Source organism: Amblyomma maculatum, chromosome 7 (assembly GCF_055883805.1).
Source record: "Amblyomma maculatum isolate TAMU_Amacu chromosome 7, ASM5588380v1, whole genome shotgun sequence".
In the NCBI taxonomy this organism is placed as follows: domain Eukaryota; kingdom Metazoa; phylum Arthropoda; class Arachnida; order Ixodida; family Ixodidae; genus Amblyomma; species Amblyomma maculatum.
This window is the reverse complement of record NC_139350.1, coordinates 92,211,244-92,239,211: the sequence shown is the minus strand read 5'-3', so window position 1 is coordinate 92,239,211 and position 27,968 is coordinate 92,211,244. Positions and strand designations below refer to the sequence as shown.

Genomic DNA, 27,968 nt, shown 5'->3' with positions numbered 1-27,968 from the left:
ACTTCTAAATGTGTCGTTGATAATAACACAAAAAGGTGCCAGCTCAGGCTACATAAATAAAATTACTGTAGAATTCATGCATGATCTAGAGGATAAACGGCGAATTTATAAAAGCGAACACTGAGCCCATCGTTCTTGTGAACATCTTTATTGGTACGCGCGATGCATTTACATTGTAGTGCACCGGCAGTGTCGTTGATGTATTTTTTCTTTCTCTATATGGCGCTGTTCATCCCTCGGCTAATTATTGAATCTGCACGTGCACTCGTTGTCAACACAGAGACCCTTGGCTTTAGCTCCATGCTGCCTGTGTCTGCTCTTGCAATCGGCGTCGCACTTCTTTCTATTGCATTCTGGAAGTCAGACAAAAGCCTCCATCAGGGACCTTGAAGCGTCATATATGCATACCACATTAAAATAAAGAACGGCGACTGCAAACGGAGCCATTTTCCACGACCCGAAAGTATCCTGCGTTATTCGAGGCCAATGTATTACAGCGCACGCCGCCACTTCCACTACGAACTAATTACAAAATGCCTTCTCGTGGTATGCGCTTTGACAGAGAACGAAATACCTATTCCTTGTGGCTCTGCGCAACGTGAGCCTAAGGATTCTTATTCTTTACATTAAGCCGCTACGCCTCTCATTAGTCGAAGACTTAGTCTAGGTGGGGTTAGTCTTAGTTTGGCACCTGATGACCTTAGTTACCGATGTGCGATAAAACACAACACAACGCTATTAGTCTAAGGCTTAGTCTACCACACAGCCTAGGCTTAGGCGTGGAACGTTGTCCTCCTGCGAGAATGTTGTTCTAATTATTACCGTCACTTCATCATAAACATGCTGTCTGTGTGTCTCCTTTTATAGGCGTGACGACTGAAATTTTGTTCTACCGCCGAAATGTTATTTTCAATGACTACCATCACTATCGCAATGGCTTACGCATTCTTATAAATAAAGGCTTGTTGTCTAAGCTAGCCTCCGGGACAAGTAATGACTTAGGTAAAAAAGAAAAATACAAACATTTTATTCTTTCTTGCATATGTGGGCATTCCACTCACTGGCAGCACTCCAGAATAATTGAATGCAGTGCACTTTTCAGCATTTGCAGCCCGAATGCTCTCTTTCTAGATTTTCAACTATAGTCGTCCGGGTGCCATAAATACGCCCCAGAACACCTGTGAATCTCGGTGCAAATAATCGCTTATCAATCTCCACATCTGGCTAACCTGCACACCATTCTTTCCAGTACTATAAACTTGTACGGCATGATCGATCTGCACTAAATTTGACGGCATACTAAATCTATGAGCGGCCAATGAAGTGATAACATACCGTCGACACTAACGCACTTCACTGTAACGCCGTTAATGCACTCTTTAACTGTGTACTTGTTTACTAAGGCGTTATGCGCAAATACGACGCAGCTGAAGCGTTGCACACTGACTCTTCTTAAGGCGTCATGAATATGTTCTCCGCAAAAGGCGGAGCTATATTTGCAGCCGCTGTTACCTGGTGTCCAAAACCCGCGGTATGATGCTTGACAGGTAGGCAGTAGGGTGTATTTTGCAACATTGACCCCGCGAGCATTTCCACCTCCAATTCCATAAAGGATAAGACAAGACCTTATGCGGCATATATCGGCTATATTTCGTAAAATGTCGGCAAATCAAAATTCTTGGCTCAGAAGTTCATTGTTTAACTTTTCCGGTTTTACTCCTCACTCACAATTCGCCGTGCAATCGGCTTTGCCGTTACGTACAACAGTAATCACTCAACTGAGGTTGCCTCGTGATTCAACCGTAAGCATAGCTCCTCTACTCGCAACCCTCGGTTACGCGTCCTCGGTGCAAAGTGGGATGCAGGCCCCTTTAATTTTGTTAGATGTATTGGAATTATGCGCTCCCTAAGAAAATATTTTGTATGCGCGTTAGCTTACGCGCGCGTGACACTCCATTCTAATCATCTTCACATATAAGTAAACTGCCAGGCCAACAACTTTTTTACTTATCATTTCTTATGCGCTCATATCTTGCATACAGTAAACCTATATATTATTAATAGTTTGATATGCAAACTGGTCCGTCAAGCTTCAAGCATTCACTCTTAAGAGGGTGAATGAAAACTTGACATTCAGAACGAGAAAATTCGGAATACACTGTAGCTTTGGCTTTAAGGGTATGAGATCCATCGTTAATTACTCCTGTCTACTGCTCCACTCGCGGGCAGTTCACCAGTAAATGCACCTTGTGACTCGCTTTATTAATATTCCTTTAATTCGCGCCCCTCTGAGCTCACTCATGTTGATTAGTATGTTGTTGTGAACTACCAAATTATGTGAAAGAACTCCAGACATAAATATAAACCCCGCTTTAATCTAGTCGTATGAGCAGGCCTCCATGGCCTAGCCGCTCAGGCTCCAAGGGTCGGACTTTCATCTGAGAGAAGCTACCTGAGTCAACTCGACCATCTCATATAATATCGTGATGTCACACAACCCGCCAACCAATCACTGCCAGGCCCATCTGTCAAATTCATGCTAATGACTTTACTTTTAGGACGCTGACACCGACTGTTCTGGAGAGCGGTCGCATTAGTAAAAGATGAGCACTCAAGGGGTGCACTCAAGCTCCCGTCTACCTCGCGATATTTCGCCTTCAAAATTTCCCTCCTTGGAGGTGACAGTGCAAACTGTGGTCGCAGGCCCTGCCGACCCAGCGTCGCAGAGACGGTTCCTCAAGCCGTGTTTCTCACCGAACATTACTTCATGGTATAGACTTTTCGGTCATGCCTCATAACCTGAGTGTATGTCGAATTTACCGTCCACTTTTTCCGCCCAGTTGGTACGTTTGTATTCGGAAAACCATCCCGCTCATGTGGTGCAGGATGTTCGAAGATATAGTCGATCATTGTGACACGTGTTTGGCAGCAGTTTATTTGCGATCAATATTACCACACAAGAAGCCACTTCTTCTGGGGGGCAAAACGGGTTTCAAAACTGCTTATCAATGTTTATCAGAAAGCACTGCTTCTGGCAGCCGTATAGAGGCATCTTGAGTTTGCTTACTTGATGTCTGTTATATGTTCTCTCTCTAGGCTATATAGCTGGCCGAACCGGAACTCTAAACTGGGTGATACACTAACTGCTTTTCTTTCAAATTCTGTCCATAGTTCATAAAACTTGCCGTTTTCATCTGTGATAAATTTATGAGCTTTCTGAAGGAATGAACAATTTCAGAGAAATTTGCCTAACACCAGGTACTCTTTTTTCCAGAGAAAGCTGCCGTTTCAGCACTTCACTTGTGAATTTTACTGGTCATTTTTCAGTATAAAACAGTTTGCATAATAAGAAGCCCCAAAAAAAGCTTATACTATGCATCGTTCCTTTTGAATAAATTATTCAAAACAGTCACCTCTCCTAGGGCTACTTCCGCAGCTGAAGAAAGTTCGACCGAAATATAGGCCCCTCGGCTTTTCAGTTGTGAGCAAAATGATGCCGCCATGAGGCAGAAATCATGATTACCAAAGTATGGGTGAGCTTATCGGTTATTGTGCAATATCTGATAATACGGACGCTTGTTGTAAGGCGTGAAATGTTGCAAAATGTTGTCAGTGCTAAGCGTTTCGTAGACTGTTCGTCTTTAACCGTGAAGGACTGCTTTAAAGTAGTGCAACTGCGTTAAAGGAGAAGAGAAACCACTTACCGCCTTCAAGAGTGCATATGCAATCAGTGCGTTGGCATTCGCCCTTTGCGTTCACCATATTCTTTTGACCAGCTTTTTCTTCGCATTTTTCATTACACTTCCTGATGTTACATGCTGCGGGAAAAGGGGCACGGTTACTGCAAGATTCACATCCAACAAAAGCAAATTAGGTTGCAGCGTCCAGAACTGTACTGGCTCAGTTCTGGTCGCTAATGTATACTGCGAGACCCTTCAGCGCTACATACATTTATTGCCTTTCAGGATTTTCTGAACTCTGAGAACTTACTGCCAACGTCGAAACTCCCTAAATGTTTAGTTGCATGATTGCATCTTTCCAATTCTCTACAAAACCAGTGTAAAAGTATAAAACAACTTCACTATTGCACGTTTATTAAATTTTGGTACGTCTACTTGTTTTCGGAAAAACCGTCCCGCTAATGTGGTGCAGCATTTTCGAAGCAGTAGTCGACCATCTTGACTAGTGTTGTGCTCTGTGAAATTGCACAGATGTGTAATTTATTTGCGATCAATATTACCACCCAAGGAGCGACTTCTGCATGTGGAAAAAACTAGTTTCAAAACTTTTTATCAATGTGTATTATAAAACACTGCTTCTGGCAGCCCAATAGAGGCATCTTGAGTAGGATTACTTGATGTGTTTGTTATATGTTCTCTCTCTAGGCTGTATAGCTGGCTGAACCGGAACTGTGAACTGAGTGATATATAACTGCTCTCCTTTCAAATTCATTCCAAATTACATGAAACTTGCCATGTTCGTCTATGATAAATGTATCAGCTTTTTTCAACGAGGAAACAGGATTTGCCTGTCACCAGCTATTCTTTTTTCAGAAAAAAGTGCCATTTTAAGCACTTCACACGTATGTCAAATTTATTGGTCATTTTTGAGTATAAAACAGTTTCCGCTACATGGTTGCAACTTTTCGATTCTCTGCAAAACCACCGTATAAATGTCAACCATCTTCACCGTTGCTTTCATATGGTATGCATTACCAAGGTTCCTGATAAAATAAAAAAAAACTAATTTAGTGTCTACAGGTTGAGCTTGAATGCCATGGAAACCACTGACGATTGCTAAGAGTTCTCGGCCGTTTCGTAGTGAGTGCTGTTGCATTCCGTCTCAAGTGGGAGATGTGTTGGGGCTCGAAAAGCGCAGCCAGAGCCTCGGTGCGTATTACATGGCATCAGATGTAGTATACGGCCGGCTGTGAGTTTCAATTGCAGCATGTGAAAGTGCTGTATGTTCCTTTCGTTATCTGCAGGAGGTGGGCTGCTGGTTGATTTACGCTTTCGAACAGTGAGATCAGCTTGTTCAGGCCCATTGCCAACACTACAGTGGTGATGGTGTCACCTCCTGAGTTGGAACCGATGACGGACAAGTGGTGCTAGGCTTTGGCTTGTTTACACTGCTTGTAAGTAGGCTGCCCAGAGTGTTGTTGGCGATGGCGCAATCGCTCAATTTATTGCGCTTGCAATTCTACAGAGAACTTGTACAATGCCTGGAAGCAAACACTTGCTTGAGCCTCCGTTGCCAGGGATATTTGCATGGCTGGCTGTGGTATTTGGCTGTGCCGGTGCTCTGATATTCGTTTTTCATGGGCTATTTTGCTTAGGCGTGCCTGGTAGCGGCTGTGATTGTGTATCAAGTTCTGTTTCAAGACCCAGACCTAGAAATTCTTCAGAAGCGCAGTTTACAACTAGCAGCTTTTATAAAAAAAGTTCTTGTGCGCATCGTAAAATTTCAGTATATAACAATCATTATTTGCGCATACCGCCCCTCGGGAGGGCCTTAGATTGTTGCTATTGACAAAATATTTCCTCATTGGTTTTCTGCGGAAGTACCAACTATCGGATGCAAGCGGAGAAAAAACTTTGAGAAAAAAAAAGATCTTGCTGCGCATTGGGGGACATGACAATTACTTAAAATATTGTTACGGGGATGTACTTAATGTGACGGCACTGCGATGGGCTGAACTCGACGCTAAGACTTCGGTAGCCGTGCAGAATCTACTCTCTCAGCGTCGTTCTCTTTTTCAACGCTTCGTCGTGCCAGCGTTCCTCGATCGTCGTCTTTGTCAGTGAGCACACTTTGGTCCCGCGTTTCCCGGTAACACTACCCCCCTCGGCAAAAGGCACCGTCCCGGTGCGTATTAGGCGTGCGGTGTGGAGGAGGAGTAATATGGCTTGAGGCGGGCGACATGTACAATTTCGGAAGTGGGTGTAGCAGTCGGTGACTTTGGGTGGAGCGGTGCAATCTCATAGGTCACGTCGGTCACTGGGCGTAGTACACGGTAAGGACCCGTGTAGTGGGGCAAAAGTTTCTGACACAATCCCACACGACGGCACGGAAGCCAGCACCAGAGATCCGGGAGGATAGTGCACATCGCGGTGGTGAGCGTCGTAGCGGCGTTTTTGAGCTTCTTGAGAGACGGTGAGATTGTGACGAGCAATCTGGCGAGCAGCGTCGGCTCGGGCGATGGTATCGCGGGCATAGGTTGTGACGGGGCCAGCGGCGGGAAGCAAAGTGTCGAAGGGCAGTAAGGGGTCTCGTCCAAAGAGAAGATAGAATGGAGAGTACCCAGCAGTGTCATGACGCGAAGAGTTATATGGAAAGGTGACAAATGGCAGACTAATATCCCAGTCGCGATGACTGTCGGATACGTACATTGCGAGCATGTCGGTGAGTGTGCGGTTAATACGCTCCGTAAGGCCGTTCGTCTGAGGGTGGTACGCAGTGGTGAACTTGTGCCGAACGGAACAAGAACGAAGTATTTCCTCAACAACTCGGGAAAGGAAACAGCGGCCACGGTCGGTAAGTAGTTGACGGGGAGCACCATGGTGTAGTATGACGTCGTACAAAAGGAAGTCAGCAACGTCTGTGGCGCAGCTGGTTGGAATGGCGCGAGTGATCACGTACCGCGTGGCATAATCGGTGGCCACAGCGATCCATTTGTTTCCTGACAAGGACTCGGGGAAGGGCCCTAGGAGGTCAAGGCCAACACGAGAAAATGGCTCAGTCGGGATAGCAATCGGCTGCAGGTGTCCAGGTGGCAGCACAGGGGGTTTCTTCCGGCGTTGACAGAGGTCGCAAGCGGCTACATAACGTTGGACAGAGCGGTAGAGTCCAGGCCAGAAGAAACGCCGGCGCACGCGGTCGTATGTGCGTGAGAGGCCAAGATGACCAGCTGTAGGGGCGTCGTGCATTTGTTCTAGAACGGCAGAGCGTAGGTGTTGGGGAACGACGAGCAAGTGCTCAGCGCCATCAGGTCGCATGTTGCGGCGGTATAGCGTATTCCCATGAAGGAAGAACAGGGCGAGGGAAGAGTCACGGCTGTGTGTGCGGAGGCGGTCGATAAGAGAACTGAGGGTTGGGTCCAAGCGCTGTTCGTCGGCTATGTGAGAAAAGTCCGATATAGAGAACACACAGGGGTCCGACTCGTGGTCAGTAGAGGAAGGGGGATCGACGGGATAACGGGACAGACAGTCTGCATCCTGGTGGAGCCGACCTGATTTGTATACAACGGAAAAGGTATACTCCTGCAAGCGCAGTGCCCAGCGGCCGAGGCGGCCAGCAGGATCCTTGAGGGAAGAGAGCCAACATAGGGCGTGGTGATCGGTAATTACAGTGAATGGTCGGCCAAACAAGTAGGGTCTGAATTTTCCAACGGCCCAGACGAGAGCCAGGCACTCCCGTTCCGTAATAGAGTAGTTCTGTTCCGCTGATGACAGGAGACGACTGGCGTAGGCAATTACGCAGTGTTGGCCGCGTTGTCGCTGTGCAAGAATGGCATCAATCCCGTGGCCACTGGCGTCGGTGCGAAGTTCCGTCGGGGCAGACGGGTTGAAATGGGCCAACACAGGAGGATTGGTGAGAACAGCGATGAGGGTGGAGAATGCGTTAGCCTGCTCTGGTCCCCATGAGAAAGGAACGCCTTTCTTCAGGAGATTGGTGAGAGGACGAGCAACAGCGGCAAAGTTTGGGACGAACCGGCGAAAATAAGAGCACAGTCCTATAAAGCTGCGGACATCACGGGGTGAACGGGGAGATGGAAAAGCACTGACAGCACGAACTTTGTCAGGATCGGGTTGCACGCCGGTGGAATTCACCAAATGGCCAAGCACTTTAAGTTCGCGGCGACCAAAACCGCACTTCTTTGAGTTGAGTTGAAGTCCGGCACGGCGAAAAAGTGCGAAGATGGAAGAAAGGCGACGAAGATGGCTTTCGAACGAGGGCGAGAAGACAATCACGTCATCCAAGTAAGATAGACAAGTCGTCCATTTGAAGCCGCGGAGTAAGGAGTCCATCATTCGTTCAAACGTAGCAGGGGCGTTGCAAGGTCCAAAAGGCATAACCTTAAATTGGTAAAGACCATCGGGTGTGACAAAAGCTGTCTTCTCGCGGTCTTGTTCGTCGACAGAAATCTGCCAGTAGCCGCTACGAAGGTCGATAGAGGAAAAGTAGCGGGCTCCATGTAAACAGTCCAAGGCATCGTCTATTCGCGGCAGCGGATAAACATCTTTCCTTGTAATCTTGTTCAGATGTCGATAGTCGACGCAAAAGCGCCAACTGTTGTCTTTTTTTCTAACGAGCACGACTGGAGAAGCCCAGGGGCTGTTCGAAGGTTCGATGATATCGTTGGCCAACATCTTGTCGACCTCCTGCTGGATGACTTGGCGCTCAGAAATGGACACACGATAAGGCCTCCGATGTACAGGTTTTGCATCGCCGGTGTCAATGCGGTGAGTCACAACTGATGTTTGGCCCAGAGAACCGGCAGCAAAGTCAAAAATGTCGGAGAAGGATAACAAAAGGTTGTGCAGGTCCTGAGCATGTTCGGGGCTGAGGTCAGAGGCAATCATTGCGCAAATAGGGTCGGTAATTGTGGTGGGGAGTACGGATGTTGGAAGGACGCTTGAATGTGGGCCAGGGTTGAGTGCACAAATGGTGCAGTCTGTGAGAGGAGACAAGGTAGCAAGAGATATTCCTTCGGGGAGAACTTGGGGTGACAGACTGAAGTTCAGGATAGGAAGGTAGGTGTTGTTCTGTGTAACGCGTACGATGAGATGAGGAAGAACGACGTTGCGGTCAAGAAAGACCTCGGTGATAGGGCAGGCAACATAGTCACCGTCAGGCACAGGCGGGAAAGGTGACAGAGGTAGGTAAACAGCAGAGTAAGGGGGCAGGCGAGCGAACTCGGTGGAGCGAAGGCGGGGTGTAGATGGAGGATGTTCTGAGCAGACAGGTAGGTCCAAACGAAGAAGGCCGCTGGAACAGTCGATAAGGGCAGAGTGGGCCGTTAAAAAGTCAAGGCCGAGGATCACATTGTGAGGGCACTGGTTGAGGACGGTGAACAAAACAGGGATGTGATGACCGGCAAGGGTGACTCGGGCAGTGCACAGCCCTGTGACGGCAGCAGTACTGCCATCGGCAACACGAACGGTGGGCGAAGCGGCAGGGGTCTGTACTTTCTTGAGGCGGCGGCAAAATAATGAGCTTATGATCGAGACTTGGGCACCAGTGTCAATGAGGGCAGAGACGGGAACACCATCCACGAGCAGGGAGAGGAGGTTACAGGGCGAAGAAATGGGCAGAGGATTTCCAGGTCGGGGTACCAATGACGACAGTTGGAGTTGCGGTGGTTGATGGAGCCGCGTCGGTTGTCATCGTGACGGTTCCGAGGTGACGGCCGCTGCGGAGATCCAGTGTCAGATTGTGTCGAACCCGCGACCTCCACCAAGATGTTACGGGGATGTACTTAATGTGATGGCACTGCGATGGGCTGAACTCGACGCTAAGACTTCGGTAGCCGTGCAGAATCTACTCTCTCAGCGTCGTTCTCTTTTTCAACGCTTCGTCGTGCCCGCGTTCCTCGATCGTCGTCTTTGTCAGTGAGCACACTTTGGTCCCGCGTTTCCCGGTAACAATATTTTCATAACTGCACTTTATAATGTTGAGAGTTGTCTTAGAATTAAAAGTGATGTCCAAGAAAACTGTGCATTATACACAAGGAAGCTGTGTACGGTTTTCATTTGTTATGTCATTGCGAAGTACACTTGAGGTGTTGTAGTAATTATGCGGATACCACAGGGACATGATGAGGGTTGAGAGAGAAATGACGAAACGCTTATTACTTGGTGCCTGCTATTATTGAGCTATCATCAATGAATAAAAATTACAAGCATTACGGTGCTTTTTTTTTTACTCCAGTCCAAAACATCTGGCAGTAAAAGGATACCTAACCTAAAGTCTTTCCAGTGATTTATAAATAAACTAGTAGTACTCTCTTATCACTGTGAAACGAAAGAAAGGTCATTTGCACATTCGTGTTTTTCAGCGTCATGCACACTGCTATGTTCAAGTACTTTCACAAGCTCCTGCCTGGACGCGTTCACTGATACAACAGGAAGAAAAAAAAGCACGACGCGCTAATTCTAGCAGCAGGTAGCCCTTCAGTGGCGGTCTTATCGAATGATTGGAACGCCTTATGCACGGCCTCACGGCTTATTTCTACGAGCGTGTTCACCTACTAAAGTGAACAGCACCGCTGGCTTGAGGTAGTTCAGCTATCGGCGAACACAAACCGTCGCTTCTACCAAAAGGCGTTCGGTATCTGCTTGGTTTTTGTTCCCGCTCACGACCGCACGTTTGTAGTCGTGTGAGAACGACGGAAGGACCCTTATTCGATCACCCGGCGAGTAGTCGTCTGTTCCAATATAGTCGTTAGTGATTTGCTCTGAAATACACATTCATTGCGCTACAGCAAACGCCATTAGAGAAGATCACAGTAGTGAAGAAAGCCTCGGGTCTTCAGCCACATAGTGCGCAACAGACAGGCGTGCTTACGTTTCGTCTCCATTGACACACGGACAGTGGTGCTCAGTAAACAAAAAAGGTGCCATTGGTATGGCTCCAAAGGCATTTTACTAATTAGAGATCTCAACGCCCCCTCCCCCCCCTCCCCACCTCTCGTCTAAAATATGAGGAAAACATCTAGGGCTAGCGCAATGTTTACTGTACGTGTATGCAACGTTTTTGGTCTGGATCGTGGAACGTTTTGCTATCTACAAACATTTTCACTGTATTCAGAGCCGAGACGGCGAACCTACTTTAAATCGAGCTCTTTTTGTGCTTGCCTTAAGGGTTGCCCCTATCTGAGTTAGCTGGCCACTTGTTCAATTGTATAACGGGAGACAACACGCACACAGCAATATAGTCCTTCAGAAGTGGAAGCAAAGGCCCCAGCACAGGCCCGAGCCGGGTCAGGCGTCACGTCGGGCTCAAAACAATGATCTAGAAAGCGGCAACCAGGCTCGGGCTGGGAGCCTCGGGCCCGAGCCGGGCTGATATGCCTCAGAATGCGGCCCGTGCCATGCTCTAGTCTCCAGTGTATACCCCGCCTTCCTCTCTTTCGGCAGAATGTGTCCCTCTAGATGTTTGTCATAGAGCTCTTTCTTTATAACAGATGTCTAAGGACCGTACATGAGGAATCATTGTCCTTACTAGATAGTTTTCTTTAGGTACTCAAGATATTTAAAAACGCCGTTCGTCTCGGCGGAGCGAATGTAATGAGCACCCTGGCCCATTGGTCTATCTTAGGTGACGCTTGTTTATTACAGTCCGTGGGCAGCCATATATAATTCCCCCAGTGATGCTGAACAGCACTGTTTTACTTCAAAATTTTCGAACAGATACGTCTTCTTCTGCTAACGGGTTTCTTAAGCTTTTGGTTAATTTTTTGTTGCATTGTTGTCGGTGCCAGGACAAAGCACAGTAATATTGTAACAGTTCACCATATTGTTCAATATATACAGAAACGTAGAAACGGATGCGATCGCTACTGTTCGCCATCTTTATTATTACTTCATGATACCCGAACGCTAGAGTTTTCAATAAAATGAGTCATTTCTCTCTTTCCTCTATCTGTATGTAGCTTCCGTATCCACGGTTAAAGTTTCGACAATTGGCTCAGCCAACGAATGCGGCAGCCACTGAGTTGCCGCAGTGCCTTTCAGCTAATTTCGCACGGTCTGGGTTAGTGATCTTCTAACCATTTACTGGCGTCTTCGTGTATGCCAGTTCTGCAAGACCATCACGTTATGGCTTACTCAAAATTCATTACTGAGCTGTTATTTATTATTCATTGACATCCAACTAAGACTATAATTTAGGTGCCGGCTTTTACAGTTGTGAGAATTCCTTGGGAATTCGGCCAGAACCAGTTAGTAATTCCACTTATATAGAAGAAAACCACGGTGCGATAGGTTCAGAATCAATCTCATGACAAGAGCGACCACTTGAATGTATCTTTCTGTAAAGGAAATAAAATTTAGATGTCCCAAAATGTTTTCAACTTTTTAAAGCAATCAAGGCTCTCATGCCCAGCGTGGAGCATATACCTAAGCGCTTGATCTGAAAACAAAGTTCTCATACCGGCCAAACAATGAAGGTGAGAGGATCGGAAAGCGACGCTATGATAGAGGCTCCGTATACACGAGGAAATTTTATATAACTTCACATGCTGACTAATCTTTGCTCTATTTGTTTCCCACGTTCGAAAAAAAAAAACGGTGCCTATCGAAGGTGTCATTATACGCACGTAAACCCCTCGTTCTCGGAGGACAACTAGTTGATAGTAAAACGCGAGGTGTTAATAATGATATAGAATTCGTTCGATAGTAAAAAGACAATCTGTGGATAGAGACTATTACAAACTATTTATAGGCAGTCGCCATACCTCACAATGATTGCATTAATCGTCATTCGTTGACCGCAGACGAAGATTCTCGGGCGTTGACCCCAGCGGGCACAAGCAATAAAACGTTATCTTCCGTTTGTTGAGTCGTTTCGTTTCTTCAGCCTGAGCGATGGAAGAACTTCGCCGTATACAAATATTTAGATTCCTTGCTTTGAGCTCCCCATTTTATTTTAGCGCTCTTTTCAGCTTTCTCTGTATATTCCACTATCCATTTTCCACAGTACATGTTGAAAATATAACCGTCTCCATGTTAATTCCCCTCCTTCCATTTTTTCCTGCGCCTGAAAGCGCAAATAATGGTTCTTACAGGAAAGGCATGCATATTCTGCTAAGATCCCATAGATAGCTCTCTAGTTCATACTTACAGTACGCGTTGACTTTTTAAACGCGTATTTTTTGGCGTACGCTCCGCGTTCGCCATAGTCATCACTGCACAAGAGCACCATTTCCGGCATAAACCTATCCCAACGAGAAAGTGAGAAAAAGGAGCACCTTCTGAACCACTTACGTTCTCTGTAGTCGCATTTGCAAAGCGGGCCATCGCAGTGTCCCATGATGTCCACTGCTTCATTTCCCAGTTGATTTTGGCACAGCTGTTTGCACGCAAAATCAGTGCAGGCTGCAAAAGAGAAGAACACACAAACCAGGGCTCGAACTCCTTGGGAAAAGCAGGGCTAGATTCATCGTAACCACTACCTTGATTTCAGCTCCTTACTATTACGAAGAGCGGACAAGCACGAAAATTTGCTTACATCTTACTTGCAGTACATTATTAAATTACTGATCCTCGCTGATCTGATGAGATGAGCAGTTTGATTCTGCTACCAATCTTGCTTATAATTAGTGCCCTTTCGACTTTTAGTATTATGCTTAGGACGCTCGTCAAAAAACCCACGCCTCACATTTGTGCAGCTGTACTGTCACAGAGAAGTGCGGCGAAGTTTTGCGGGATAATATCTATTTTGGCACTGCCTCGGTACTTTTTAGCTGTTGAAGAGGACAGCGAGCCTACGCCTCCTGTCTTGCAGGTTTTTCAGCTGCTTCTCCTGACAGTGCGTATATACATTTTTCGGAAAACACTGATTTCAAAACTTTTAGTCCATTCACTGTATGTTACGAGTGGCGCGATTCTTTTTTTTTTTTTTAGCTAACGAAAGTAAATTTTATGGACACCAATTTTTTTAATCCTCCAAAATGTTAGTGTCATAAGGCCCAGTTCGACACAAGTTGTATTTTTATGAACGTGTAAAGTTTCAGAATATTTTATTGTTTCTATTCAGGTTCATTTTTCGATACCTTGACCCTGTGCGCAAGGACAAACAAGCACGAGAGTGACTCTAGTGCGACTTTAGAATGACAAAGTAAGGCTTCATCTACTCAAAATGGTTGAAACATAGCCCATAAAGACAAACAATAGAATTAATTGTGACACTAAGAGACTAAACTCTTCCATTTAACCCCGCGCTTGGCGCACCATAGGCTTAGTGTTTTCTGCAGTAAAGCTGATTATGACTATGTCCTTCTATGTTGCTTGTTTTCTCACGGAGGCTGAAACGAATACGTGAGCATAGGTAGTCACAGTCGTTTTTATTGCAAACCAAGCGACCATTATACTGTGAGAAATGTTTTTCATATTTTTGCTCAAAAGAATGCGACAACCTTCAAATCGCGCCAAACTCTTCGCCGGGAATAGGGGTACATTTAAAGGAGAAGCTGGTTACGCTGGAATGCAGCACTCCCCCTTCAAACATTGTGGTCGTAAGATCAGTTTGGTTTGGTTTGGTTTGTGGAGTTTAACGTCCCAAAGCAGCTCAGGCTATGAGAGACGCCGTAGTAGAGGACTCCGGAAATTGCGACCACCTGGGGTTCTTTAACGTGCTTTGACAAGATCGGTGCTGATCTTAATGGTATTAGCGTTACTGGCACGATAGGCTACAGACGTTTTAACGGGATAGTGCAGGTATGAATAGGAAGTAAAGGCGAGTAGGCGGCTATTGTCTTGACATGTCATTCGTCGGCACAGAGTCAACACAAATTGTTTTAAATACACTGCCAAAATCTATATAAAATAAGCCACCAGAGACGTAGGGAACATTTGCGGTGTGTACGAAACACTTTAAAAAAGGATTGTGCTTTGTCGGGTTTAACGTCCCAAAGCGAGTGCGGCCATGAAAGGCTCCGAAGTGGAGGGCTCCGGAAATTTCTACCACCTGGGGCTCTTCCACGTGCACCGGAATCGCCATGCACAAGCATGCCTTTGTTCTTCGCCTCCATCGAAAAGCAATTGCCGCGGCTTCGATCGCGAATCGTTGGATGTAGGAGTCGAGCGCCTTAACCACTGAGCAACGGCGGTGGGGCTCTTTAAAAAAGAATGTGATCATTCAGCAGACGTCACGTTATGTACACCGATCACGTCGCTATGATAAAGTGCTTTTCTGTTTAAATTGCTTGCGAAAAATGCTGGAAAGCAATACCACACCTAGCCAACTCGATGCATAATCCAAACCCCGCTCAAATGATATACAGTTCATCAAGTCAGACCTGTGAGGCTGGCAAGAATCTATCCTATGATCTCAGTAACAAGCCACTCAACTGCAAACAACGCCACCTTGGCCACGCACGCAATGCAGTCTATGAGCACTCACTTCTTACTTTTGTACTGAGCATTGTAACATGTGAGGCTCACTTTCTTGCTCATTCTCATCGTGGACATTGGTCACTGCAGAATTAACTTTGTGTATTTCAATCACGATGAGCGCTTTTTCTTACAATCAGTTTTGAAGCAATGTACTTCAGCGTCCTTTCTTTTCTTCCCGAACTGGAAAAGGCGTAAACGAGGGCTTAAATCGTGGCATGCAATACAGACGGCCACTGCAAATTAACGAAGGATGGCACAACATGACACAATGCAATGAAATCAATGTATCAAAAGCCGTGTTTTATCGCGCCTTAAGGAAGAATGCAGAAATATATATATATTTCTGCATTCTGCGTTAAAATATATATATATATATATATATATTATTTCTGCATTTGTTGTAAATTAGTTTAGCAGGTTATCTAGTTTTTTATTCTAATTTTAGGACTTCTTGATTTTTACGCTAGCTCGTACAGTTTTTGAGTAAATGCAATTTCAACATTGCCATTTCATTGCTCACGCGTTGTATAAATGAGGAGAAAGTGAACTACTCTTTCTTAAATCAGCGTTTTAATAATATTTTGTTTTGCTCCATAAAGCACTTTTATATCACCACCACTTATGGAAATAAAAGTTAAACACGTATATATTTGCTGCCACCAAAATGGTACTTACAAAAATTATTTTAAAAGTTTATTGCTATTGAATGTGGAAAAATCCAGAGCTGTATCGTACTCCCCGACAAGTGCGGATTTATGCAGAACGGGCTGAACTATTGTATTGTCGCTTGTTACAAAATGCCGAAGGGAACGCGAATAACTATCACGTAAAAAGTGAACGCCGAGAAAATGAAACCTTCGAGAGATGATGGACTGCAGCCAACTGAAGTTTCCATTTTTTTTTTTACCTGTTCCTGGTGACATTAAGAGAGCGGTACATTTTGCTGCGAATCCTCACTATTGTCGATGGTCCGCTACCATCAGAAGCACGAGCACGGACACCTTCTAATCCTCGGAAAGCAGGACAAAATGGTATTTTAGAAATTAGGTCTCCATGCCTCGCTATATTTTTCGACATAAGATAAATGAACACCGGAGCGTTAAGAAAAATAATGAATCGAAAAACAAAATTTTATGAAATTTGTCATCTTACTTTCCTCACCCAAATTAAAGTAGTATTTTTGATGCTTGTCTACCGTTTAATGAACATGGGGAGCTTAAATTGTTCATTATTGATTGCAGAGCTTTTGCTTGAAAAAGGAACGCTTTTCAGCAAGGCAAGTGGAGACTTTTAGTTAGTTGTTTGTGTGGCCTACGCATTTAAAGGGGACTTCACCACTCAATGAACTTCGTCTCACCATAAAACATGTTTGTTGCTTGTTAAGATGCCTTTTAGCCTTGTCAGAGCTCTTCAATACAAAAGCGCTGAAAGATTTCGTTAATATTCAATAAATTTATACGGAAAACAAATTTATTTCCTTACGTGCTGAATTCATTTATTTACAAAAAAAAAGGCATTATGAGGGATGATTTTGTTCACCGGTAAAAAACTAGTAATAAAAAATTACGTGGCAAAACGGACAAAATATATGCGATAAAGCTTGATGTTTAGACGATCATTTCGCTAAATTTACCTAGTCAGGTTTTTTCTTTTACATATTAAGGAGCAGTACAGTCAAAACTCGATTTAACGAAATTCAAATTAACGAAAGTCTCAATTTAACGAAGATATTACAATTCCCCTCAAACGCCCATAGCATCCATTGCTTTGACTAAGTCGAAATGACGAAACCAATCGAATAACTCGAAATAACGAATAACGAATTTAACGAAACTTTTTTCGAAAAATGAAAATGAAGAGGGGCTATTTCTGGTCTATTTTGTAGAGAGCACCCTCAACATTTATTGATTACGAGACCACGGTAACAACAAGGGGCACCTTCGTCCCACTAGCTTTTTTTTTTTTTTTTTTTTCAAACTACGCGTTGCAAAACAAGTGTTGTAGTGTCCAGTTGAATTCACTAAATAGTGAAAGCAGCAAAAAAAAAGTCTCTTGTCGCATTCCAATGGGCGGAGTTGCAATTCTGTGCATTTTTGTGGCGTGCTTCCTGTGGTTCGTTCGTCATTGTGCTTCTGCGGATAATTTCCGCGTGCCTTTGAGTGCATGTTTCTCTCAAGCTCAGCTTGTTAGACCTACACTACTATACATAGCACCTGAGACCTACGAGAAATCGGTGCGGTCATTGTTCACAAAAAGCACGCAGGCAATGATCACCGACTTGATACCTGGAAAATAATTTTGTAGTCTTCTTGAGCTGTTCTTGATGGTTACAAATTTTTGTTTGTTGTTCACTAACGGCGCCGGTCATTTTTGCTGCCCGAATTTCATTTTCGGAACATTAACGCTTCCCAAGTATGACGCCGCAGTTGCTTTCTGGGTGCCGCCGCACATTATTATCGAATGTACGAAATTATAGGACCGAGAAATGTCTCACTCGATTTAACGTAATTCACGGCTCCCCTCAAGTTTGTTCAATCGAGTTTCAACTGTATTATATTTGAAACTGAAGGTCAGCAACGGTGGCGCAGTGGTTACGGCGCTCGACTACTGTTTCCAAGGATGCGGGATCGAACCCCGGCCTCGGAGGCAGCTTTTCGATGGAGGCGAAAAGCAAGGCGCCCGTGTGCTGTGCGTTGTCAGTGCACGTTAAAGAACCCCAGGTGGTCGAAATTTCCGGAGTCCTCCACTACGGCGTATCTCATAGCCTGAGTCGCTTCGGAACGTCAAACCCCACAAACCAAACCAAAATCAACATTAAGGATCAGCTGCGTTTTCAATCTTTCGTAATCGGCAAAGGAACTTGAAATATCGTACTTCAAACAAAGCCCTTTAAATGCCTTTTGAATTGATATTCCCACATTCCACATTCAAGAAATGGTCTTATTGCGCTGATTATGCATGAAATACAGGCATCCCGCTGGGGTGGCGCAGTGGTTACGGCGCTCGACTGCTGTTCCCGAAGATGCGGGATCGAATCCCGGCCTCAGCGGGTGCGTTTCATTGGAGGCGAAACGGAGTGGCGTCCGTGTGCTGTGCGATGTCAGCGTACGTTAAAGAACCCCAGGTGGTCGAAATTTTCGGAGTTCTCCACTACGGCGTCTCTCATAGCCTGAGTCGCTTTGGAACGTTGAACCCCACAAACCAACCACTAAATACAGGCGCATTATGTATATTTTTTTTATGTAGAAGAAGGCGACATGGCTTCGGTGGCAGTACCACGCCTAAACGCGTCGTTATATAGTTAGCAATTCGGCAAAGTGAACTCAAAGAGGTTTTGAGTCTGAACATTTGATATTTCATATTTCTTGCCAGAAAACCGTTAGAGAAAATTTCGAAACAGCAGTCCGCATCATAGTGAGGGACCACTGATGGAAAGTACCTGTCTTCCATATTCTTTTCTGTTATACAGATGTTATTCTATCAAAAAAAAAAAGCTCATAGATATTACTTCTTCTCTCACCCTATTACACTTTAGACTTCTTTAAGCAAGAATTTCGGTTGTCTTCATCCCACACATCTAGGGAATCTTATGTTGCGTAGGGGACACAATGTTAACCTCACCTGTAATGGCCATACCCTTTGAAGGACAATCAGCGGAAATATGGCTAAATTTTAAAGGTGCTTTGCACAACATTTTCGTTTCTTTTTCTTTTGCTCCAGATATCTCTAGTTTACTAATCTACGAAACAAGACAACCTATGCATCAACGAGAACACCGATAAGCGAACAAAATCATATACATCACTCCTTACTTTCCTCGCGATCCGATAACAAACCGATAACTGAACTAATAGACTGCTGTACCTGCTATGTCAGAGTGATGGTCCTGTCAACAGCGTTTTTTCCTGAGCCTCCCGCTGCACAGCGTGACGGGTCCAGCAAGAGGAACGGCTATCGTCCACAGAGTGATGAACTAATGAAACGTTTAAGCAAAACAATAGCTGGCATGCTAATAATGTATGTCAACATTGAACACAAGAGTTGGGATGTCATTCTCACCTACATCGTCTCTGCCCCCGACACCGAGCTGCAGGGTGCTAGCCATTGGCACCATTTATCCTCGTTAATTGGCTGGAGGCCACTACCACACTCTACACCATGCTATCAAATGTTACCTCCGAAGACGCCCTCACCTTCATTGCGCAGAAGCACGACAGCTTGCTGGCTGGACTTCGAAGACGAGCAGACGCTACAACCTAAAACTTACCTAAATCGATTATCCCCAGCGAGCCCCGTAAAGTCAACGATGAAAGCAGCGGCAGTTCGTGCGTTATAAAATTAACAACTCGCGCGTTACAAAAGGAGACAGTGCTGTGATACAGAAGACAAAATATACAATGAGAAGAAAAAAGTTAAAAACATCAATGGCCGACAGATGCATTTCTTGTCAATACAACCTAATCAGTAAACATTTCTCTGCGGAAAGATAAAGTGATTTTGTTCATATTGCTATAATGAAATTATATTGACAGTATATATTTTAACATAGGAAAGCCATCACGCTAGCATAATATATAGCAAAAAATCACGCCGAAATCGTCCATAATTTTTTCTGCTTCATGAGGTAGGGCTTAATATTATTAAATTAAGCTTACTTACTTGTGAGCTTCCCTTTAAGAATTGTCTTCTGGGCAGCCTTTATCCTTATTGTCTTCTGTCCCCTGCACAAAAATAGAAACCTGGACTGAAAATGCGCAGCTCATGCGCGTTTAATCACCTGTATGCAATTACGTGCAGCCTTTATTATGCGCAAGCATGATAACATCTGCTTATGCTAAGAGTAGAGTATATTTCTCACTCCGTCGTACTGTTCGGCTTGCAAGGTTCACGTGTTCTGAGGCCGGACAGTAAAATTGAGGACCATTAATTTTTAGGTACCCACTGGCAAAGAGCACCCGTTACTTTCTTTCCCCCTTCTTGCGACCTGACATCGCTGCTCTCTAAGGCTAGCCATAAGAGATTTAAGGCTATTGTAACCGTAATCTCTTTTGTAAACTGAACCTTTCTGTCCTCCTTTGCACAAATAAAGCATCTGAGAGTTCTTTTTTTTACGGCTGACTGCGATACATCAGTTATGTTATCCGCACACAACTTAATCTGCCCTGAAACCACGAATTCTATACAACGCAGTCGGTGTGGGATTCATATCAGGGTAACTGGCTCATAAGGCTACAAAATGCAGGCTGCTTGCGAAGCAGAATAAATCTCCCACATCCATTCAGGTACACGTTTCAAATGGTGCGCAAACAAATATGTTCTCCCTGGACTTCCTGCATTCTGAACAATTTTGCATACACATCATGTGTATATATGGTGGATTACTTCTCATTTTTACGTCCAAAATTTATTCCAAGAACCACTGCTCGTCAACCCTAGCACACCACATTTTAACAGTCAATATGGCCTCACTTCTCCCCAAATTCCTTCAAATGTTTTCTGCTTCACACTGTTACTGTTTCCCGTAACGTCACGCTCCATTGCTGGCCAAACGGGCAAAATAGGATCCTGCAAAATTTTTTGTTTTTGCTATATAATTTTGAAAACAGAATTTCCCTTCTCTTCAGTTCACCTGTATATTCTTGGCTTCTGCGTCACGTAATATTTGTTGCTTCGGAAGGGTTGACCGCGAACCTTCGTGCGCCTGCAAGATGGCGTCGTTAGGTGGCAACAAGATATCGTCTCGCTGCCACCTGTTGCTGGCTTTAAGAGTGTGTTTTTGCTAAGGTGTCTGATGTGCCCCAAAGCACCCTACTAACGTGACAGCGGTAAGGGCCCCGTGGCGCAAAAAAACTAGCATCTGCATCGCTAGTGCGAACGAAAACACTTGATTTGTAAACACGGTCATGACGCCCCCAAGATCTCGCGCGGGAGTTTCCAACACCCCATCTCAGAACGTTCCAGTTAAAGGTTACGTCATGCGTGGAATGCAATGATTGAAACATGACATGCAGTGCAAATTAAAGTCTATCGTAAGCCTCAAATAATTTCGTAATTGATTTCGCTAATAGCATTCCAGAATTAATGGTATTAGGCTGAATTTGAACCATTACTCTCGTGTTCTTAGCCAGACAAATTACAGACTATAGGGCAAACAACGACCTCTTGTACGTTGTTGGAACAGGCGAGCGTTCAAAGGCGCAAGTCGTATGGTCTTTCATATGAAGTGGTACATTCGACCGTGTGCTAATGATTATGCGCGAAAGTAAAGAGAATCACAGGATTTCATACCCTTAAGGCGGACTTTCAGTGTCCTCCAGAATTTCTGTGCTGCTGTAGCTTCGCGTAGAGACAGCGTCACATCCCCTGAAGTCTCTGTGCTACTGTAAACGCCATTGATGTATCCATGTCGCAGCTAGCTCACATTCTCGCGATAAACAGATGGGCCCGAGGCGAATCCTCGTCCTTTTTGGCAGCAGCTACGAACAGCTGGCTTCCTAGAGCTAAGGACTCATCGGCCGAGAACCTATACAAGTCCAGCTTTCCAGGACATCCCTTTTAGCTGTTAGGCCCCTGTGCAATCTTGTAAAATGCCGTTATGGAAATATTTAAAGGAATATTTCAACGCCATTGCGCAGCAAAATCTTTAAAAAATTTTCCGTCGAGTAGGGTTAAGATTTCCTTAAAGAAAAAAACGATGTTAGCGTTTGTGACTACAGCAGACAAGTTAATAAAAAGAGCTAAAGACATGCCGAGAGGAGATCTGCGCGTATGTGAGGATAGTATTTAAATTTTACCCTGTGAAAAAAAAAATGCTTTCATAAACAGATTTTCGACCGAACGTGCCGCAGTTGCCGTATCACAATTCATTCTTCGCTGTGAAGGCGTAGCTCGAATTCCTTTCAACAGCTTAAGTCTTACAGGGCACGGCGTATGTGATTGCGTACATAACGTCCCTTTTTCTTTTTCGCAGCGTCTGGAGGCGTTTTCGCGAAGCCAGTAATGCCGTCTAGATTTGAAATCCCCGCTGGCCAGAATGGTAGGCCAATTTTGTGCCTAAGAATGGATCACTTTACCAGAATGAAAAAAAAAAGAAAGATGGATGTCGTGATTTTCTACTGTGGTTCTAAGAAGTACACCCGTGCGCTGCAAATTCTTTTCTTCTGTCGTCTGCTAAAACGTTTTATCAAAGCGCGACGAAACAAATTTTCCGCTGCTGAAAATCTGTAGTTGATGAAGAAAATAATTAGATAATATTTTTTAGCGAGCGAGGAAATGTGCAGCGTGAGTAAATTCCTAGTTTTTGAGTCTTGCGCGTTATTTACAACAATAGAGGCCGTCACAAGTGTACATACAAATCAGCAGGTTTTACTCGATTATATAAATAGTGCACGTTCGAATGACATATAATGGTTACAATCCTTAATTTTCCCGGTGCCCTTAAAAATTACTATTTCTTTAGTTCAAGGAGCTATAACACTGTGTTGTGGATACTTTAAAAAGGAATGTTTAATTGACAATAAATTGAACCGCGCATGATTTATGCACTTCGTGAGTTGTAGCCTCTAATATAGTATTTCTTAACCGTGGATGTGTCGGGGACGCCTTGTGGACAACTGGAGGTGGTGAGGGACCCTTTTAGAGGGGGGAGGAGGGGGTGATCTTGTGCGTACTGATTCCAGGGAGCAAGTCGCTGCATTAGGACTTTGACAAGGCTGCACTGGCCTTAAGAAAGAGGTGGCGTGTCGGCCTCAGTATGCATCCCACTAGAGGGATTCGACTTCTCCCAACACCTTTAGCAGTGTAAAGCCAGAGGTCAAATGCCGTACACGCAATCTCTGTCTCTCTCTCTCTCTTGCACGCACTCTTCGTTTCCGCATTCCTCTCGCGCTTCATTCGTTTTGAGAAACTAAGGTCGGCCTTGAACCTTCGCGCTTTTAACCTTGCAAACCTGTGTCTAACCAGGCCAGAGTTATCATGTGACCTCTCTTTTTTTTTTGTATGCGTGCGGGTTTCGAGGAAATAGATGTTCGCTTCGCTGACCCATGGGGTCAGGCATTTGAGAAACACTGCTCTCATATATCCACCGCTCCTAGCCGGGTGACGTAATGATCTTTAATAGGTTTACCGCAACATGCTTGCCCCAACTTGGCTACATCAGTGCATCCAAAATTTAGAAGTGTTTTGCGCTGAAATATCACAAAAGACTCATAAATGTCGTATTTTTCTGCTCGATCACCCGAAATAGGGCAACAGACGGCACATTCGGACCTATTCGTTTCATGTTTATAGTGTGCTAGCAAGCTCTCAGTTTTATTTGAGGTGCACTACAATAAGCAGTAGTTTCTTTGATCCAGGCAAATTTGCTACCCTTTCAATTCGACTAGGCGAATGAATTTATATTAACTCGCGATAATTATTACATGTAAGAGCTATTAGCTTCGCAACATGTCTTTCGACTTCATCATAATGAGAGAATTGGCCATTTACTATACCGATATACTTAACCGTCAATAAACTTTGAAAAACAACTCTAATGCCAATATATTTTGTGTAATTAATGAAAATTATTTTTCGTTATAATATCCACGCTGTTCGTTGCTGCGTTGCACACTCGTGCTCATTAATTATTGTTACCCCTCAGATAAAATATTGCACGTAATACAGTTGGACACGTTGTTAAGCCGTTAACCAACAACCGTTCACACACTGCGCTCGGAGCCGAAACGTACCCTTTGCCCTTGCAGTAGACGACGTCAGCCGTGAAAAACAGCACGAGGATCCCGCAGAAAACTACCGTTTTTCCTGCGAACTGCATGGCTGTCTCGGATTCGGTCAGTACTAAAGACGACTAGAACTAGTTCGTGCATCTATATATGAACCCACCTGAACACATTTTGCTCGCTTTGAGTCTCATCGGCGCGTTGAGACACATTAACTGCAACGATGATGGTTTGATAGCGTTGCGTACGCTGCTGTCGACGAAGAACAAAACTGCGCCTGTTCAAACAACTCTAAAAAAGTGTGGCGCGCAGCTGGGGAAGACGACGTGTCGATTACGCTAGTGTTTGTAGTGCTTTCTTTCACACAAACTCCTTGCACTTCACTTCTACCTCGGGGCAGAGTTGAGTTACGACTGAAAATGACACCGCTGCTGCCAGGATCCCTCACGTTATCACCACGACAAAAAGAAAGACCGAGCATCACGCCGAGCAACACGGAGGCGTTTTGTTGTGCTTTGTTTTATGCATTCACTCTAAGGTTGTCTTTTCAATCGCCCCCACAAAGGCTTCAAGTGACAAAAAACTTTCTCGACTGCGCCTCACGACATCCTAGTGTATAAAGCGCCTTCGTATGGACCTCCTGACTACGTTTCTATGCGCGCTGCTCGCCAATTTACCCGCTAAAAACTATGTTCTCAAAGCGTATACTTCGTGTAGGTGCGATGTTAACTTTTAGAGAAGCGAATGTCTTCAACATTAATTTCAGATTGCGCAAGGCAGAGTAACTATAAATTGTTCCAATATAAAAGAGAAATGAGTCAGTTATAGCTTATTGGCATTCTTCCCGCTGCCTGCAGAGAAAGCTCATTCAGCGACGCGTATCTGTATTTGTCAGTGACATACTGGATGTGCCAGCGTAAAGAGTTAAATTGCCTCTCCTTTTCATTGTGCTCTTTATGCATCCCTTCCTTAATTGTCTTTCACTGCCTGTCATGCAAGCACTGAACAATGTGCGCCTATGCAATTTACTGCACTACAGTTTAGGCAAATTGCCGAAAGCAGCCATGTCTAACAGAAATCACGAGAAAACAAAGGGTTGGAGTGTGGTAAATGCACTGGCCAATGCCTTCGTAAATATCAGTGCCCGAAGTCTCTATGTTTACTGTCAACGCTGACGGGACACAACAGCCTGTAACATCACAATAACTTTGTAAAACCCGTAATAAACATGACTGAAATTATCTACACCACAAATATGAAATACAGTTTATTATTTCATTTAAAATAAAAGAAGGATTAAAATAAATATGCAGCCGCTGATGAAGATCAAGTACACAGGCGATGTGTTTTTAATGAAATCTGTAACCGAAAGCAGCCATATTTATTTACTGCAAAAAACAAAGATTGTCCAAGATTTGCCAACAGATGCCTTGACTGACACTTTTCTAGCTTCGTTTCCCTGACACCGCAGTATTCATCGAGTTCCGCAGCACACACAAAAAAAAATGATAGAGAATAGGCTTCGTCAAGCTGACAGCTTCTTCAAGTACTGTACAAACTAGTAGGACATCCGTGATGAGGAGAGAAGCAAAGGTACTTTTTTTCGTTTTCGTATCGAATAAAAAAGAAGAAAAATCTATACTAATAGCACCACTTTTACTTTTGACGGCCAATTGCGCATTTTGACTGTAGGCAGTTTCATCTCAAAGTTGAAGTCTAGCTCATGAAGAAGATGTCTGCTCCTTTTTAATACAGGCATGCAGGGCTTGTGAAACGTTCATGCACTATAACAGAGACATGTGAGTTTTCATTAAAAACGAAATGTGCGCGGAATTCACCGGCGCTGGTTACAATTACTTTTGGCTGCGTTATTACTGAAAATAAGGGTTTTAAACACACTGCTAAATTCCACATAGCATTTCAGTGCGACCATGTCTAATCATCCCTAATTCGTGATTTTTATCCGCAGTAACTTATCGGGATCCTTCCTGGACTCGCCGATAATGTAAAGAGCGGAAATAAAAGAACAAGTGATTATTTTCTAAATTAGAATATGTCCCATTTGTGGAATAAAAGTTCCTTTCTAAGTTGCATGTTTTGCATCACTTGTTCCCTTCTGTATAGCCCGAGGTTCACTTTCGTTACGTCTTCGCAATGAACGTTTATAAACACGTAATTAGAATCCTACAATTGCAGCCCCAAAGCAGATATTTAAAATAGTTATATCATCATCATTAGGAAGCAACCACGAATGAGATTTAACTTGTGGTTCCTGGTATAAATTTCGTTAAATAGATTTTGTTTTGTTGTTTATTGAGCAGAATAGAAATATGGAACTTAGCTCCGGTCGAGTATATGTAGCGGGCATTTTTACTGCTTTTTATTATTTTTGCCCATTTTTCTACACCTGCCACATACTCATGCTAGCCTGACGTATAAAACAAAAATAAAAATGAAAATTCATTTAGAATTTGTCGAAACGTGAACAGCGACCTTGTGTCTACTACTGCTTTCTTAGTCCCTTAATCGTGGTTTTTTGGCATATATCATTACGACCCATTCGGACCACTCGCTGATTACGCAGAAATTTGGGAACTGAGTATTGTAATTTATGTGCTGGCGCGCGTTAGCGCGCACACTGCGGCTTGAGCACTCATTGCTGCTTGATGCGATTGGACGAAGCTTCCCCAAAGCAGACTATCGTGCGTAAGTCTACGCTCTCTCGACTCCACATGCCCAGCAACACAAGCTCAAACAAGGCCTGGCACTGTTTTCTGCGCAGGCAGCCTCCTATCGTCTCAGCAATGAGAAATGCTGCCGTAAGAAGCGGCTCAGTCCGCTGTACATGGCCGCATGTAGACGCAGCCGAATATTCAAACCGACAAGCCTTCACATTAGCCACCGCAGACGTGGATTCAAAAACCCTTAGTGCGTCCATTCCAGACTGAACAGATTTCGTGGTGACGGAGGAGGCAAAGATTTTCCAAGCAATAACTCACTCCTCCACAGAGTATATTTCTTCTGATTCCGAAACAACAATTACTAATTATGCCTAACACAAACTCCACTGCCCGGCTTGCTAAAATTCTAGAATCATCACCGCCACCTATTTGCCTCATGACGCATCTCTGGGTCCCTGCACAGAGAGAATACCCAGGCAACACGGCTGCTCACAACCAAGCCCGAGCCCTCGTCAAACGGGCTAAGAGCGGCGAGTCTACGTTTCCCAGTGGCAAGGACCGACTTCTCAGTTACCTCGACCCCATCCTACTTTACAGAACTTTCCGCCTACTGTACCTCACCCCACATAAAACTCATCCGAAAAGCGACCAGGTTTGGTGGTGCAGACTTCAAACGGCCACGCCGCGACCCCTTTCCTTCTTTTCATTATAACTCATGGTGAAACCTGTCCCCACTGCCATTTGCGTCCTAGCACCAGAGCTGACTTTAGTCATATCTTTTTAAACTGTCCTCAAAAATCCAAGCCCCCATGACAATATCGCTACATCAGGAGCGATGGGAAACTGCATTAAAACTTCTTTGTGGGTGATTTGGTGCATATTGTGCATTATAATGTTAGAGCGCAAAACAAAAAGCAGCAACCACAGACAGACAGAATAATGACGAGCGCTTGTGCTGTGTGTCGTTATTCTGTCTATGTGTGGTTGTTTGTTTTTGCACTCTAACTTCATAATGTACAATAGGAGATTGCTTTGCGTAGCTCGATGCCAGAGATGCAGCTTCGGACAGTGGGCTTTGCCAGAGGGGTCGCGAAGCACAAACGTGCCCCGCCATCTAGAGCGGCCCGAGAGCCCATCGTCATCCTGCTCCCTTATCATCCTCCTCTGATTCCCTCAGGAGTAAATAAAGTTGTTACCTGCATATACCTGGCCGCATCCTGCATGAAGGAGACAAAAAAAGTCTGAACACGCTCGGAAGGGACCCACATATGCGCGCATTGACCAGCTTCCTAGAAATGAGACGGACATTTATTCGCCGATTACGTGTCACAGGGCGATAGTATAGAATCTCGTCGTGTGCCCTATGCATCCCCACATACCAAGCATTGTACTGAGAATGTTTTGCTATCGGATTCAGCAAGCAAAGCGAGGAAAGTTAGAAGCATAACGGG

At 44.6% G+C, this 27,968-nt stretch overlaps 1 protein-coding gene across 1 annotated transcript; it reads right to left on the bottom strand.

Moving 5' to 3' along the window:
* Positions 1 to 208: 208 nt before the first annotated feature.
* On the bottom strand, positions 209 to 23,931 carry LOC146183957 (uncharacterized). Its single transcript, XM_084608448.1, has 6 exons — positions 23,846 to 23,931; positions 21,538 to 21,639; positions 19,776 to 19,837; positions 12,987 to 13,097; positions 3,705 to 3,818; positions 209 to 353 (listed from the first exon to the last, which is right to left on the bottom strand). Exons 1-6 carry the CDS (start codon positions 23,929 to 23,931, stop codon positions 241 to 243), a joined length of 588 nt encoding a protein of 195 aa, XP_084464574.1. The 3' UTR covers positions 209 to 240.
* Between the last annotated feature and the right edge of the window lie 4,037 nt (positions 23,932 to 27,968).

What these genes read in the sequence shown, in the direction of transcription:
- LOC146183957 (XM_084608448.1), bottom strand. Translation starts at nt 23,931, where the DNA reads ATGCAGTTCGCAGGAAAAACGGTAGTTTTCTGCGGGATCCTCGTGCTG. An exon ending in TCTTAAAGGGAAGCTCACAA is followed by an intron (nt 13,098 to 19,775) that starts GTAAGTAAGCTT and finishes TCTCTTTTGCAG; the next exon opens with CCTGCACTGATTTTGCGTGC. An exon ending in CAAATGCGACTACAGAGAAC is followed by an intron (nt 3,819 to 12,986) that starts GTAAGTGGTTCA and finishes CTTTTCCCGCAG; the next exon opens with CATGTAACATCAGGAAGTGT.